Raw genomic sequence first — 16,601 nt, forward strand, 5'->3', positions numbered from 1 at the left:
TGCAAGAACATGAAATGTGAGCTGATGCATCCATCGCATTCAGTGGAATCCAATGTGTGTCTCAGAGCTGGAGCTGTCCAAGCTGGAGGACATCCTCACCGAGTCCCATCAGCTCTCCCCGAAGGCCAACAAAGTGTTGAAGAACGCCACGGTGAGGCGGAAGAAGAGGCCCACGCCCCACATGCGCAGCCAACACTTGGACGAGGCGCTCAGTCCCGTCACCACGCCGACGGACGAGGAGGTCATCCAGCGCATCAAGCAAGTGGCGGGATCTACGCAGACTAGACATCAGAGTCCGGAGCACCGCCACCTGCCTGGGGGCTTGGCTCTGTACAGTGTCTCCAAACTGCTGCTCGTCATCAGCTTTGTGTAGGACACTTCTCACATCACACACTGGGTAGTACACACAAATCGGCCGCTTCGTTAGGTATACCTTCACTATGCCATGGAGCTGAATGAAAAACAAGCTTAAATAACGAAAGCTGAAGCTATCATATCCCCATCATCTTTTTGGTGTAGACTCAGATAAAAGTTGCAGATTGAAGCATTTCATAATTTTTCTCTGTAACTGCAACTATCTGCTTGCATCGGGTCCACATAAGACAATGACCCACCGGAGCCAGCAGCAGAACGCTTACACGTCTTTGCAACGTCAACACTGCCTCCTGCAGGTTTGGAATGTAGTTTAGTCTTCCTGCAAGTCATACCAGAAACGTTCAAATCATCACTTTGGGGCAGGAGCACAGATACCTACTTTCAGGTGCTGGGCTCAATAAAAACATAAAACAATGTATAGATTATACATTATTTCATTCATTATTTGACATACATTATATACGCACATTAAGGAACAGAGGCTGCCTGATCCGTGAAGTGCCTCTATTCGTGATCATATCATTTACTCGTTTACAAAGAGCTGTTCAATTAGTGCTTTTTTTCACCACTGCCGGTCCGGTGTCTATGCTTTGTTTGCTATATTGAATCTCAGTCATTTGTGCAGGTGTACCTAATGTTGTGGCCACCTGGGTTGTTGAGTATGACCTAATCAGACCATTGACAACACAACATCAGGGTTATTAGATTATATTCAAAAGGAAATATGACAATGCATGTTTATTGAGTGTAACTCCTCTCTCCTCTTGTTGGACTGCCATCCATAGGATCTGTCTGAGGTACTTACACTACAGTACTGTATGTCTACCCACTAAATACACTATATCTACCCACTAAATACATTATATCTACCCACTAAATACAGTATATCTACCCACTAAATACACTATGTCTACCCACTAAATACATTATATCTACCCACTAAATACACTATATCTAGCCACTAAATACACTATGTCTACCCACTAAATACACGAAATCTACCCACTAAATACACTATATCTACCCACTAAATACACTATGTCTACCCACTAAATACACGAAATCTACCCACTAAATACACTATATCTACCCACTAAATACACTGTTTACCCATTAAATACACTATATCTACCCACTAAATACACTATATCTACCCACTAAATACACTGTTTACCCATTAAATACACTATATCTACCCACTAAATACACTATATCTACCCACTAAATACACTGTTTACCCATTAAATACACTATATCTACCCACTAAATACACTACTCTACCCACAAAATACACTATATCGACCCACTAAATACACAATATCTACCCACTAAATACACTATATCTACCCACTAAATACACTATATGTACCCACTAAATACACTGTTTACCCACTAAATACACTATACCTACCCACTAAATACACTATATCTACCCACTAAATACCCTATATCTACCCACTAAATACACTATATCTACCCACTAAATACACTGTTTACCCATTAAATACACTATATCTACCCACTAAATACACTATATCTACCCACTAAATACACTACTATAACCACAAAATACACTATATCGACCCACTAAATACACAATATCTACCCACTAAATACACTATATCTACCCACTAAATACACTATATCTACCCACTAAATACACTATATGTACCCACTAAATACACTGTTTACCCACTAAATACACTATACCTACCCACTAAATACACTATATCTACCCACTAAATACACTATATGTACCCACTTAATACACTGTTTACCCACTAAATACACTATAGCTACCCACTAAATACACTATGTCTACCCACTAAATACACTATATCTAGCCACTAAATACACTATGTCTACCCACTAAATACACGAAATTTACCCACTAAATACACTATACCTACCCACTAAATACACTATATCTACCCACTAAATACACTAGATCTACCCACTAAATACAGTATATCTACCCACTGAATACACTATATCTACCCACTAAATACACTATATGTACCCACTTAATACACTGTTTACCCACTAAATACACTATATCTACCCACTAAATACACTACTCTAACCACTAAATACACTATATCTACCCACTAAATACACGATATCTACCCACTAAATACACTACTCTACCCACTAAGTACACTATATCTACCCACTAAATACACTATGTCTACCCACTAAATACACTATATCTACCCACTAAATACACTGTTTACCCACTAAATACACTATACCTACTAAATACACTAGATCTACCCACTAAATACACTATATCTACCCACTAAATACACTATATCTACCCACTTAATACACTGTTTACCCACTAAATACACTATAGTTACCCACTAAATACACTATATCTACCCACTAAATACACTATATCTAGCCACTAAATACACTATGTCTACCCACTAAATACACGAAATCTACCCACTAAATACACTATATCTACCCACTAAATACACTATGTCTACCCACTAAATACCCTATATCTACCCACTAAATACACTATATCTACCCACTAAATACACTGTTTACCCATTAAATACACTATATCTACCCACTAAATACACTATATCTACCCACTAAATACACTACTATAACCACAAAATACGCTATATCGACCCACTAAATACACAATATCTATCCACTAAATACACTATATGTACCCACTAAATACACTATATGTACCCACTAAATACACTGTTTACCCACTAAATACACTATACCTACCCACTAAATACACTATATCTACCCACTAAATACACTATATCTACCCACTAAATACACTATATGTACCCACTTAATACACTGTTTACCCACTAAATACATTATAGCTACCCACTAAATACACTATGTCTACCCACTAAATACACTATATCTAGCCACTAAATACACTATGTCTACCCACTAAATACACGAAATCTACCCACTAAATACACTATACCTACCCACTAAATACACTATATCTACCCACTAAATACACTAGATCTACCCACTAAATACAGTATATCTACCCACTGAATACACTATATCTACCCACTAAATACACTATATGTACCCACTTAATACACTGTTTACCCACTAAATACACTATAGCTACCCACTAAATACACTACTCTAACCACTAAATACACTATATCTACCCACTAAATACACGATATCTACCCACTAAATACACTACTCTACCCACTAAGTACACTATATCTACCCACTAAATACACTATATCTACCCACTAAATACACTGTTTACCCACTAAATACACTATACCTACTAAATACACTAGATCTACCCACTAAATACACTATATCTACCCACTAAATACACTATATCTACCCACTTAATACACTGTTTACCCACTAAATACACTATAGTTACCCACTAAATACACTATATCTACCCACTAAATACACTATATCTACCCACTAAATACACTATGTCTCCCCACTAAATACACTATATCTACCCACTAAATACACTACTCTACCCACTAAATACGCTGTATCTACCCATTAAATACACTATATCTACCCACTTAATACACTTTGTTTACCCACTAAATACACTATATCTACCCACTAAATACACTATGTCTACCCACTAAATACACTATATCTACCCACTAAATACACTATGTCTACCCACTAAATACACTATGTCTCCCCACTAAATACACTATATCTACCCACTAAATACACTATGTCTACACACTAAATACACTATATCTACCCACTAAATACACTACTCTACCCACTAAATACACTATATCTACCCACTAAATACACTACTCTACCCACTAAATACGCTGTATCTACCCATTAAATACACTATATCTACCCACTAAATACACTATGTCTACCCACTAAATACACTATATCTACCCACTAAATACACTATGTCTACCCACTAAATACACTACTCTACCCACTAAATACACTATATCTACCCACTAAATACACTATGTCTACCCACTAAATACACTATGTCTCCCCACTAAATACATTATATCTACCCACTAAATACACTGTCTACCCACTAAATACACTACTCTACCCACTAAATACACTATATCTACCCACTAAATACACTATGTCTACCCACTAAATACACTATGTCTCCCCACTAAATACACTATATCTACCCACTAAATACACTATATCTACCCACTAAATACACTATGTCTACCCACTAAATACACTATGTCTCCCCACTAAATACACTATATCTACCCACTAAATACACTATATCTACCCACTAAATACACTGTTTACACACTAAATACACTAAATCTACTCACTAAATACATTATATCTACCCACTAAATACACTGTTTACCCACTAAATACAGTATATCTAGCCACTAAATACAGTATATCTACCCACTAAATACACTACTCTACCCACTAAATACACTATATCTACCCACTAAATACACTATGTCTCCACACTAAATACACTATATCTACCCACTAAATACACTGTCTCCCCACTAAATACACTATATCTACCCACTAAATACACTGTCTCCCCACTAAATACACTACTCTACCCACTAAATACGCTGTATCTACCCATTAAATACACTATATCTACCCACTTAATACACTTTGTTTACCCATTAAATACACTATATCTACCCACTAAATACACTATGTCTACACACTAAATACACTATATCTACACACTAAATACAGTATATCTACCCACTAAATACACTACTCTACCCACTAAATCCACTATATCTACCCACTAAATACACTATGTCTCCCCACTAAATACACTATATCTACCCACTAAATACACTATATCTACCCACTAAATACACTATGTCTCCCCACTAAATACACTATGTCTACCCACTAAATACACTATGTCTCCCCACTAAATACACTATGTCTACCCACTAAATACACTATATCTACCCACTAAATACACTACTCTACCCACTAAATACACTATATCTACCCACTAAATACACTATGTCTCCCCACTAAATACACTATATCTACCCACTAAATACACTATATCTACCCACTAAATACACTATGTCTCCCCACTAAATACACTATATCTACCCACTAAATACACTATGTCTCCCCACTAAATACACTATGTCTACCCACTAAATACACTATGTCTCCCCACTAAATACACTATGTCTACCCACTAAATACACTATGTCTCCCCACTAAATACACTATGTCTACCCACTAAATACACTATATCTACCCACTAAATACACTATATCTACCCACTAAATACACTACTCTACCCACTAAATACACTATATCTACCCACTAAATACACTATGTCTCCCCACTAAATATACTATATCTACCCACTAAATACACTATATCTACCCACTAAATACACTATGTCTCCCCACTAAATACACTATATCTACCCACTAAATACACTATGTCTCCCCACTAAATACACTATATCTACCCACTAAATACACTATGTCTCCCCACTAAATACACTATATCTACCCACTAAATACACTATGTCTCCCCACTAAATACACTATATCTACCCACTAAATACACTATATCTACCCACTAAATACACTTTGTCTCCCCACTAAATACAGTATGTCTACCCACTAAATACACTATGTCTCCCCACTAAATACACTATGTCTACCCACTAAATACGCTATATCTACCCACTAAATACACTATATCTACCCACTAAATACACTATGTCTCCCCACTAAATACACTATATCTACCCACTAAATACACTATATCTACCCACTAAATACACTATGTCTCCCCACTAAATACACTATATCTACCCACTAAATATACTATGTCTCCCCACTAAATACACTATATCTACCCACTAAATACACTATGTCTCCCCACTAAATACACTATATCTACCCACTAAATACACTATGTCTCCCCACTAAATACACTATGTCTACCCACTAAATACACTATGTCTCCCCACTAAATACACTATATCTACCCACTAAATACACTATATCTACCCACTAAATACACTACTCTACCCACTAAATACACTATATCTACCCACTAAATACACTATGTCTCCCCACTAAATACACTATATCTACCCACTAAATACACTATATCTACCCACTAAATACACTATGTCTCCCCACTAAATACACTATGTCTACCCACTAAATACACTATGTCTCCCCACTAAATACACTATGTCTACCCACTAAATACACTATATCTACCCACTAAATACACTATATCTACCCACTAAATACACTACTCTACCCACTAAATACACTATATCTACCCACTAAATACACTATGTCTCCCCACTAAATATACTATATCTACCCACTAAATACACTATATCTACCCACTAAATACACTATGTCTCCCCACTAAATACACTATATCTACCCACTAAATACACTATGTCTCCCCACTAAATACACTATATCTACCCACTAAATACACTATGTCTCCCCACTAAATACACTATATCTACCCACTAAATACACTATGTCTCCCCACTAAATACACTATATCTACCCACTAAATACACTATATCTACCCACTAAATACACTTTGTCTCCCCACTAAATACAGTATGTCTACCCACTAAATACACTATGTCTCCCCACTAAATACACTATGTCTACCCACTAAATACGCTATATCTACCCACTAAATACACTATATCTACCCACTAAATACACTATATCTACCCACTAAATACACTATGTCTCCCCACTAAATACACTATATCTACCCACTAAATACACTATATCTACCCACTAAATACACTATGTCTCCCCACTAAATACACTATATCTACCCACTAAATACACTATGTCTCCCCACTAAATACACTATATCTACCCACTAAATACACTATGTCTCCCCACTAAATACACTATATCTACCCACTAAATACACTATGTCTCCCCACTAAATACACTATGTTTAGCCACTAAATCCAAAAGCATGTGTTGTAAAATATGTATCAGTCTATATTTCCAGATATGCTAGTCTATGCTAGTCTAGTCTAATTTTTTGGGTGTTTTTCTCTCCACTCAGTCTGGTCCTGCTGGTGTTCCTCAACATGCTGCTCTTCTACAAGCTGTGGATGCTGGAGTACTCTGCACAGTCCTTAACCACCTGGCAAGGTCTGCGGCTGCATGAAAGGTTTGCACACTGACTAATGTAGCGTTTCAGCGTGCTTTCCAGGCCTGTTGGGGCCTTTTAGGGTACACTGAACACACAAATCCATATGTACACTATGGCTTTCAATGGGGTCACGCTTGGGTGTCTGCACGCTTGTCATTGCTTTTATTTTGTATTTGCGTTGTCAGCAAACTTCCTCAGACACAAATGGAGTGGGCCCAGCTCCTGGAGGCGCAGCAGCGTTACCATGACGCCGAGCTGCAGAAGTGGCGGGAAATAATCAAGTCGTCTGTGGTGCTGCTCGACCAGGTACACGCACGCACGCACACACACACACACACACACACACACACACACACACACACAAGGTTTTTAAGGGTCCAATAATGTTGTATTTTTATCAAAGATTTTAAACGAGAGGTTCCACACGAGTGTTGATGCTGTAACTTAGACAGTTTCAAAGTGCTTCGTAGAAGCTTCAGAGAAGCACTTCATCCACTGTTGACTATTCGGGAATCCCGGCACAGCCAAACCTTTTCCATCAAGCGCCACAGAGTGAAAAATGACCACTTGGATATTTTGTAGATATGCTAAGAATTGATTGAAGAAAAGGTGAAAAAGCACACCAGTAGTATGAACTTCGCTCTTTACTCTTTATTCCCATTCTTGCTGGGGGGATTTCCCAAATGTTTCAAATTTCATTGAAATAATCTTTGTACGTTTTCTTCTGGTAATATTATGACTTTATTCCCATAATATTTTCACTTTATTCCACACATTTTATAACTTTTTTCCCAGCTTAATTTTTCAAAAATTCCAACTTTATTTTGTTTTGTTTGTTTCTCATAATATTCCACCTTAGGAAAATAAGGTATTTTCTTTAGTATTTCACCACGATGCTACTAAAGTGACTTTATTTTTCCTCATAATAATACAATTTTATTCTCATAAAATTACAAATTTCTTTCAATATTTTGACATTAATCTCAGAAAATTACAGCTGTTTCCATTTCTGCCATTTTTTTTATCATAATTCTAATTTAATATTTGTACTTTATTCTCCTAAGATTAGAACTTTTTTCACAACCTAATTCATAATATTATGACTTAAAATAACATCTTTCTTTAATATTTCATCTTTATGCTACTATCCATCCATCCATTTTCCATACAGCTTCTCCTCATTAGGGTCGCGGGGGCAAGCTGGAGCCTATCCCAGCTATCCCAGACTTTGGGCGACAGGCGGGGTACACCCTGGACTGGTGGCCAGCCAATGGCAGGGCACATATAGACAAACACTCACATTCATACCTATGGACCATTTAGAGTCTCCAATGAAGCTAACATGCATGTTTTGGGAATGTGGGAGGAAACCGGAGTACCCGGAGAAAACCCACACACACACGGGGAGAACATGCAAACTCCACACAGAAATGCCCAAGGGAGAATCGAACCATCTCCACACTGTGACTGTGTGGCCAACATGCTAACCACTCAACCACCGTGCGGCCCCTTTATGCTACTAACTATGTTATTTTTCCTCATATTACAACATTATTCTAATAAAATGACAACTTTTTCTTGTGAGAGTACACTTTTTTTCTTAATATTTTGACTTTATTGTTGTAAAATTACTGCTGATTTTTTTTTTGTTGTTAAATGATATTTTGTGCCGCAGGCCAATAATAAATGAAATGGCCCTCAGGCGACACTTTGAACACCGCTGCGGTTAATAGATGGTTTAATAATAGAACGTGAGTTCCCTTACACAGTAGCTCGTGATTGGCTCCTGCCAAAGAAACGGCACAGTATTTAACGAGAAGTAGAAGTTCTGAAGTCAAGGAGACGTCACAAGATCAGAACATGGTCATAAAGTAGCCGCACCGCTGTATAAACCGCAGGGTTCAAAGAAAAAAGTAGCAGCTTATACATCAGAAATTATGGTAATTTTTTTTTTTTCTTCGTGAGACTTTTTTTCACATTTGAATTTTGTGAGCTCTTTGGACACCTCTAATGTTTATGATTTAGGTTTCGGTGGTGTAGAATTGCAAAGAATTTTACTAAAAGGCAAATTCTTTATGATTCACGTCTTGTATTCTTTGCATGTTTTTTCTCTTGAGTTAATTGAAAATGTATTCTTTCTTCTGTACTAGATGAAAGACTCTTTACTGAACCTCCAACGAGGCATTGGCTCGAGGGACTACAGCGCGGAACATGAGGACAAGAGGAGTCACTAGCACCGATCCAACCCCGCCCCCAGGCCACGAGGGCATGCTGTGCAATATCGGACCACTCTTTTCTTTTACCATCAGTCTGTGTGCAGGAAGCAGAGACAGAGCGAAGTGGTCCAGGAACACGAAGCATCACTGAGGTGTTGTGTGGGACAGCCCCCCCCCACCCCCCACCCCCACCCCCCCAAGCCATGTGTGTTTAGGCAGGGAAAGAAGCTGAAAGTGCTGCATGCTTTTAGACCACTTACAGTAACCCCCCTCCGTGTCCATGTGGTTCCAGTCTGTGCGTCCACGACAAGAAAAAACTCAAAGAGGACATTTGGAGGTTTCTACTCTCTCGTGACTGTTCCAAATCGTCCCCCTAGAGGTCCTCGCTGCAGCGTCTCTTTGCAGTACATTTGACCACCGTCTGTCGGGGGCTGGTTCCCTTGACCACACGATCAACCTAGAGTAGAATGTAGAAGTAGAATGTATAGATGAACCCGTTGAATAAGGGACACTGCAGCCAGCCTTGTAGGGGACATCTTCTTACATGTTTTATTACTAAACTGTGACTATATCTCTTTAGAAGTCTTTTCAATTAGAAAGAATATATTTGAAATATATTTCATGATTGACTATATATATATATATATATATATATATATATATATATATATATATATATATATATATATATATATATATATATATATATACTGTATATATATATATATATATATATTTCAGAATATATGAGCATTACTTCTATTTATTGTTCCTTTGTGTACATACCAGAGCTCCAGAGCTGTTGAAGAGTTTCTAAGAAAACAAATGCATGCCAGATATGTCTGTGACATGTCCAGTGTGCAAGTACGAGTCTGCATTTGTGCGATTATCTTCGCACCTGAGTGTGTACGTGTGTGAGTGAGTGCACGTGTGTGCACGTGTGTGCTGTCAAGTGTGACATTTTTATCATTCCACACATGTTTTTTTTTTTTAGTTTTCCCTTCCTGGTTGCTGCAGCCAGCCTGCCTTTTTTAAATTGAGGTGCAGCCTTGCTAGCGTTTTAGAACCTGAGCTGGAGGGTTTTGCTGCATCACACAGCACAGAAAGGACAGGGAGAGGTAGATGGAGGGCAGTCAAAAAGAAATGGCTCAAAATATTCCATCTTTTTCATAGTAGGAAGAATTCAAATTTTACAAGAATGATGTCAGAATGATCCAAGAAAAATAAAGCAAAAATAAAGCGAACATTTTATGGGGGCAAAAATTGACGGTAGGAACACAAAAAGCCAAGCAAACTACTCCACAAATGACCAAAAACATTGGAATTTTACAAGAATAAAGTTGTAATACTGCAAGAAACGAAATGAGAAAATTGTAATATTTGAAAGCAAAACAAATCACGTTTATGATAAATATGCTGGGAACAAAATGGATTACTACGACGAGTAAAAAGAGATTTCGGGAATAATGTTGTAAATTTACAAGAAAAAGAATTGTAATATTACAAGAATAAAGTCATAAACTCCCACTTTTATTCTCGTAAAATAATGACATTATTCTCAAAATCTCAGATTATTATTTTTTTCAATGTGACTCTAATACGCCATCATAGATTATTAAATAATCCTGTAAATAAATTAAGAAAATACATTTAGTGAAAATAATGTAATACCAAAAATAGATATTTTTTATGATTTTTAAATGATGTTTTTATTTAAATCATAATATGCAGAAAAAATGAGGTGTGACTTTATTCTGGTAAATAGTATTGAGTATAAACCAGTATTGAAAAGCAAAAGTACTAATGATTTATTCACCACAGCGCCATCTGCCTAAGATATTGGGGCACTGCCTCGCTTGCCCCAAATGCAAAAAAAACAAAAGAATGGCCACTGATTGCCACATGGCAGGTTTTCCCAAGATGTCACACACACTCTTCTTTAAATTTGAATGAGTCCCTCTTTTTCCAAAGTGTTTGTGTGGGATGCAAGGAGAAAGCATGAGAATGAACCAAAAGACATCCGTGTAGAAATGTAACCATGATACTACCTGTATACTGTATGTGGAATGAAGTATTATTATTCTAGTACGCGTGCACCACTGGCATTGAAGAGCATGAGTGGAAAAACTAGAAGAGCTGATGAACGTCAGCGATAGCTGAAGCACCTCCAAACTTCCCTGTGTTCCGATAATCCCAAGAGAGAGAAATACAAGCACTTTATTATGATTATTATTGTTATCATTATCATTACAAAGGTGAAGCAGGAGGGTTTGTAATTGTACCGTCATCATTTCACAAAGTTGATGAAAAGGAGAATATTTATGCGTTATGTGTGTTTATGTGCTTCTAGGAGGGAAAAGGAATCTTAAATGTGTTCAAGTATGAACTTCTGCTGCTGCTGTGTGGGCCTCGCTTGAACATGGGGAGGATTTGATATACTGTACGTCTACACGCTAGAATACCACGTTGGCGTACTTGACGACACGGAAGGCTTCAAGAGAATTTATGCTTTGTTGAAATGATGGTACAGAATGTCAGCAAAAAATGTGAAATGCTTTAAAAAATGTTTTTTACATGATCTGTTTGTGTTGTTTTGTTTGGGAATCTCTCAGCTGATGGAGCTGGATTCATTCGTTTTGATTTTTACACAGTATCCCCCCCATCTATGCTATTGTATGCTATCGTCTACAAAGTACTAGTGTGTCTGAACTCTATTCAAGATTCTACTACAGTACTCTAGTCATTGACAGGAAAACATGACAAAGTTGTAAGATCGCAAGAACAAATATACAATTTGATGAGAAAATAAGAGAAATTCTACAAGAATAAATGTCTTTATTTACCATAAAATTTGTATTTTTATGAGAATAAAATGTATAAAAAATAATTCAATTATTGTTAAAATTGTAATATTGAAAGGGAAAGAAAATCCAAACTTCACTTGAATATATATATATATATATATATATATATATATATATACTTATATATATACTTATATACTTACATATATATATATATATATATACTTATATATATACTTATATACTTACAAATATATATATATATATATATATATATAAACAATGTAGGGGTGCAGCCCGCAGCTTGTTTTTATAGGCCACATCGTAGAAATGAAATTAAACCAAAAAACCCAACAAAAATGTCAAAAAATAGAGCAAAAAGGCAAAAGATAAAGAGAAGAAGCTGAATTGTCAATACTAATAATTAATAATAAACAAAGCTTTGGCTTTAAGTATTTATTTAGCCTTTTTACAAAATGTAAATTGTATTTTGAATATGTACCCCTCTGTGGAAAAGGTCTGGTCTTTAAGAATCAGAATAAATGATTTGAAGCCTAATATAAGAATAAATGATTGCGAGAGTCTGGCGACCAGTCCAGGGTGTACCCCGCCTGTCGCCCGAAGTCAGCTGGGATAGGCTCCAGCATGCCCCCGCGACCCTAATGAGGATGAAGCGGTATAGAAAATGGATGGATGGATGATTGCGAGAGTCATGTGATATTTATGTATACTGGAACACATGTTTTTTAAAACAGCAGTAAGAAATAATTGCTCCATCGCTTTCCCTTCAGTTCATAAGAAGTGTCAAGGCTGGTCCACCACTTTTACACACCAGGTGATCTGGCATCACCATGACAACCACTTGTGCTCATATTAAGCATCACACTATTATTTCAAGTCCAACTGTTACGTAGCGTTGCTTTACAACCATGACTAATCAGAATCCACATCAAACCACTACAGTATGTTTACTTTGTTTTTTTGGTTTTTTTACAAAGGTTTGGAATTTTATTGACATTTCTAAGTGGGTATAAATACAGTATATACTGTAGGTGTGTGTGTGTGTGTGTGTGTGTGTGTGTGTGTGTGTGTGTGTGTGTGTGTGTGTGTGTGGTTGTAGACACACACACACACATGCACACACACACAATGTTGAGAAATGAATCCAACCTGCGCTGTGCGTAGGCTATGACTTGATTGCTGATTTTTTGTGTTGTCATAGAGACTAAAAGAGGAAAAGTGGCTTTCTGATTCATGTCAAGTAGAGATGAACGTATGAATAAAAGATACAAAGCTGATCTATGTGGTGTGTGTCTACAGTATCTGTGTTTTGGAGTGCTGCTGAGATGGTGAAATATTCATGTGGCGCTGCACTTCCCAATATAAAGTAGCAGATTTTAAAATATTGATGTCAAGAGCTTTGTTATTTTGGAGGTGCGGGGGGCAGGGGGGTGCCAGTACAGTATCTGCCGTCCCCACTGGCCATCTGTTCTATATCTCCTCCTTGCTTTTTAATCTCTAATCTCTCCTGTACATGACCCCATTCCACTGTTGAACCACATCAAAACGCTCCAATATTTCATCAGGTTTACTTTCTTCAACTTCTACAAACACTGCACCCTTTTTGTGGCTGCTTTTATCAAGAATAAACGTCTGTTAATCTTTCAAAATGACGTCAAATTGAATAAAACTTGGCAGGAAAGTTATAAAAATGTTTCTTCATTTAAAAAAGTGTGCTGTTATTCAAGAGTTTGTTGCATCTGTAAAGCCAAGGGTGTCCAATGTGCAGCACAGCGTCCATTTTTATGTCTTTTTTTAGTCTGCTGCCTTTTCACAACGCACAGTCAAATTAAAAAATGAATACACGGGTCCTCACACTTTTACAGCCTGCGAGCTACTTTTAAAATGACCAAGTCTCAAAGATCTACCTCCTGCTATAAATACAGAAAACATATATATTGACAAGATTTATTTAAAAATATGAGGTTATACGTGGATATGAGGGGGGCAGGCATGCAAGTTACAAGTCAAAATGATCGACCTCTTTCTATAAACAAATATCAAATATAACTTTGAAATACTATTGTAAATATTTATGATTACTATTTCACACTCACAGTTTCAACGTTTACAGGTAATCGATAGTATTATAGTCAATATAAAGATAATCACATCAATATTTGTGTTCCTAACCTGAGTGCTGATAACATGTCAGCCCAAACAGCAACGTGACCTTGATTAGACACACTTCACGTAGTACATCCAGTTAGCATTTGCTATCATTCATTATTGATGATATCAAATGATGTAAAAGACGATGCAGCCGAAATCAAGGCAACGTATCAAAAAGCTTCCAGCATCGGGCACATTTTCCATTTCATCATGAAATCATAGCTTAAGAAGCGGAGGTGTAGAAAACACTGGTTTCTGTAGTGGAGTTCATGACGCCAAGCAAAGCCATCAAACATTTTTTTTATTTTTTTTCTACATAACTAGGCACTACAGTACATAACTTTTGTTATAGATATAAGCATCTCAGCGCTCACTTAGTTTATTCCTAATCACAATAATAAAGATGAAAGTTGTATCTACATACGTAGCTTGAATTGCACAGCTTCACTCTATTACGTTTTTTTAAAAAAGAACAGTAATGAATAAATCCTGCTGTTATGTGGTTGAATACGGCCTGTTACTAGTCAAAAAAGATGCATTTAATCGACGTAATGGGGTGTAAAGGTGACTATAGAGGTGTTATTCCAAGTCTGGAGGGCTCTAATAATGTTAATAATCGTAAAGGTCGTAAACTGGTTTTCTATACTCTAACCATGAAAATATTCAATTTATAAATAAGGAATGCTGCTTCACGGAAATTCACTTATCTGAAACCAATAAACTGCAATAAACGAGGGATATACAGTATATTGCCTTTCCTCTCTTGTTGTGCCGACTTGGTCCCACCTCCATGCTATGCAGGCATCCATATACTTTTGATAGCGTGAAGCCATGAAATTTGAAGTGCTGAGGGGTCACAGCAAAGCTACTTTTCTGTAAAGGCTGTGATTGGTCAGCTCGATCATTTCCTGTGAGTAAATTATACGACTCACTCAGAGGATGTCCGGCCCACCTTCACAAGCACATTCTCTTCTGATTTTGGATCAACATTTGCAGTAAAAGTGAGTGTTCTAACACATTGTTTAGTTCCAGCTCCCCTTCTCTCTGTAAAGTCACCATCATTCATTGGTGACAAAGGAAGCTAACGAGCTAAATCATGGAGAATTGCAAGTCACATGCTCAACCCCAAATAAGCCGACAAGGGCAAACCCGTCCAAAACCACACAAACACCAAAACAAATGCTACAAATTAAAAGTATAGTATAACATATAATATATGATAGAATTGGTCAAGGAGGATTCAACATTAATACACTGAATATTTTGGTAGTTAGACCATAAAAAACCTGTTTGTAACCATCTAAATACACTTTTTAACATTATTAGAGCCCTCTAGACGTGACATAACACCCCTATAGTCACCTTTACACTCCTATTATTCTTTGTTTACAACACATTGGGCAGGCTACAGGATCACTGCAGGGACATAAGAGACGGCCACCGCTAGCATGGCAAGCTACCGTGCTAGCTAGCTAGCCTCTCCAGCCGACCTATTCTAAGTTTAAGAAAGGGTTTCAAACGCAGTGAGGAAGAAGGACAATGTAAGAAGCCAAAAACGTACCACTTCCACACAGAATGAGAGGATAACTTTTTTTCACTGTCATGTCGGACATGCCGTGGCTGACCCCATGCAGTGTCAAGGTCATGTAAAGCCTAGCCTAGCCTATGGTTTTTTTGGCCATGCAATTTTTGGCATTCCCCAAATGGCTGCGTTTCTTTTTTTTGTTGGTGGAGAACGTAGTGAAGGAGTAAGATTTCACGTATGAAATGGGTGCACTAATTACATATGTGGTGTGCACGTATGGCGCACGGCACACATAGGAGTTCACAAGTGTAACGTATGAAAAAAAAGACATTTTGCCCGTAAAACGTT

General features: G+C 37.2%; 1 protein-coding gene across 12 annotated transcripts in view; it reads left to right on the forward strand.

Moving 5' to 3' along the window:
- The window catches only part of gramd1bb (GRAM domain containing 1Bb), a 132,585-nt gene extending 118,865 nt beyond the window's left edge, over positions 1-13,720 (forward strand). For 9 of the 12 annotated variants that reach the window (XM_054793199.1, XM_054793201.1, XM_054793202.1 and 6 more), the window contains 5 exons: positions 66-369; positions 1,161-1,172; positions 7,447-7,554; positions 7,722-7,842; positions 9,687-13,720. In XM_054793199.1, coding sequence (XP_054649174.1) covers positions 66-369; positions 1,161-1,172; positions 7,447-7,554; positions 7,722-7,842; positions 9,687-9,770 — 629 coding nt within the window. In that variant the 3' untranslated portion in view covers positions 9,771-13,720. Of the gene's footprint in view, positions 1-65; positions 1,173-7,446; positions 7,555-7,721; positions 7,843-9,686 lie in introns of those variants that run through there. The other 3 variants (XM_054793198.1, XM_054793204.1, XR_008573050.1) reach the window with 2 other exon arrangements.
- The last annotated feature ends 2,881 nt before the right edge of the window (positions 13,721-16,601 follow it).

The sequence above is a fragment of the Dunckerocampus dactyliophorus genome, chromosome 12, assembly GCF_027744805.1.
Source record: "Dunckerocampus dactyliophorus isolate RoL2022-P2 chromosome 12, RoL_Ddac_1.1, whole genome shotgun sequence".
NCBI lineage: Eukaryota > Metazoa > Chordata > Actinopteri > Syngnathiformes > Syngnathidae > Dunckerocampus > Dunckerocampus dactyliophorus.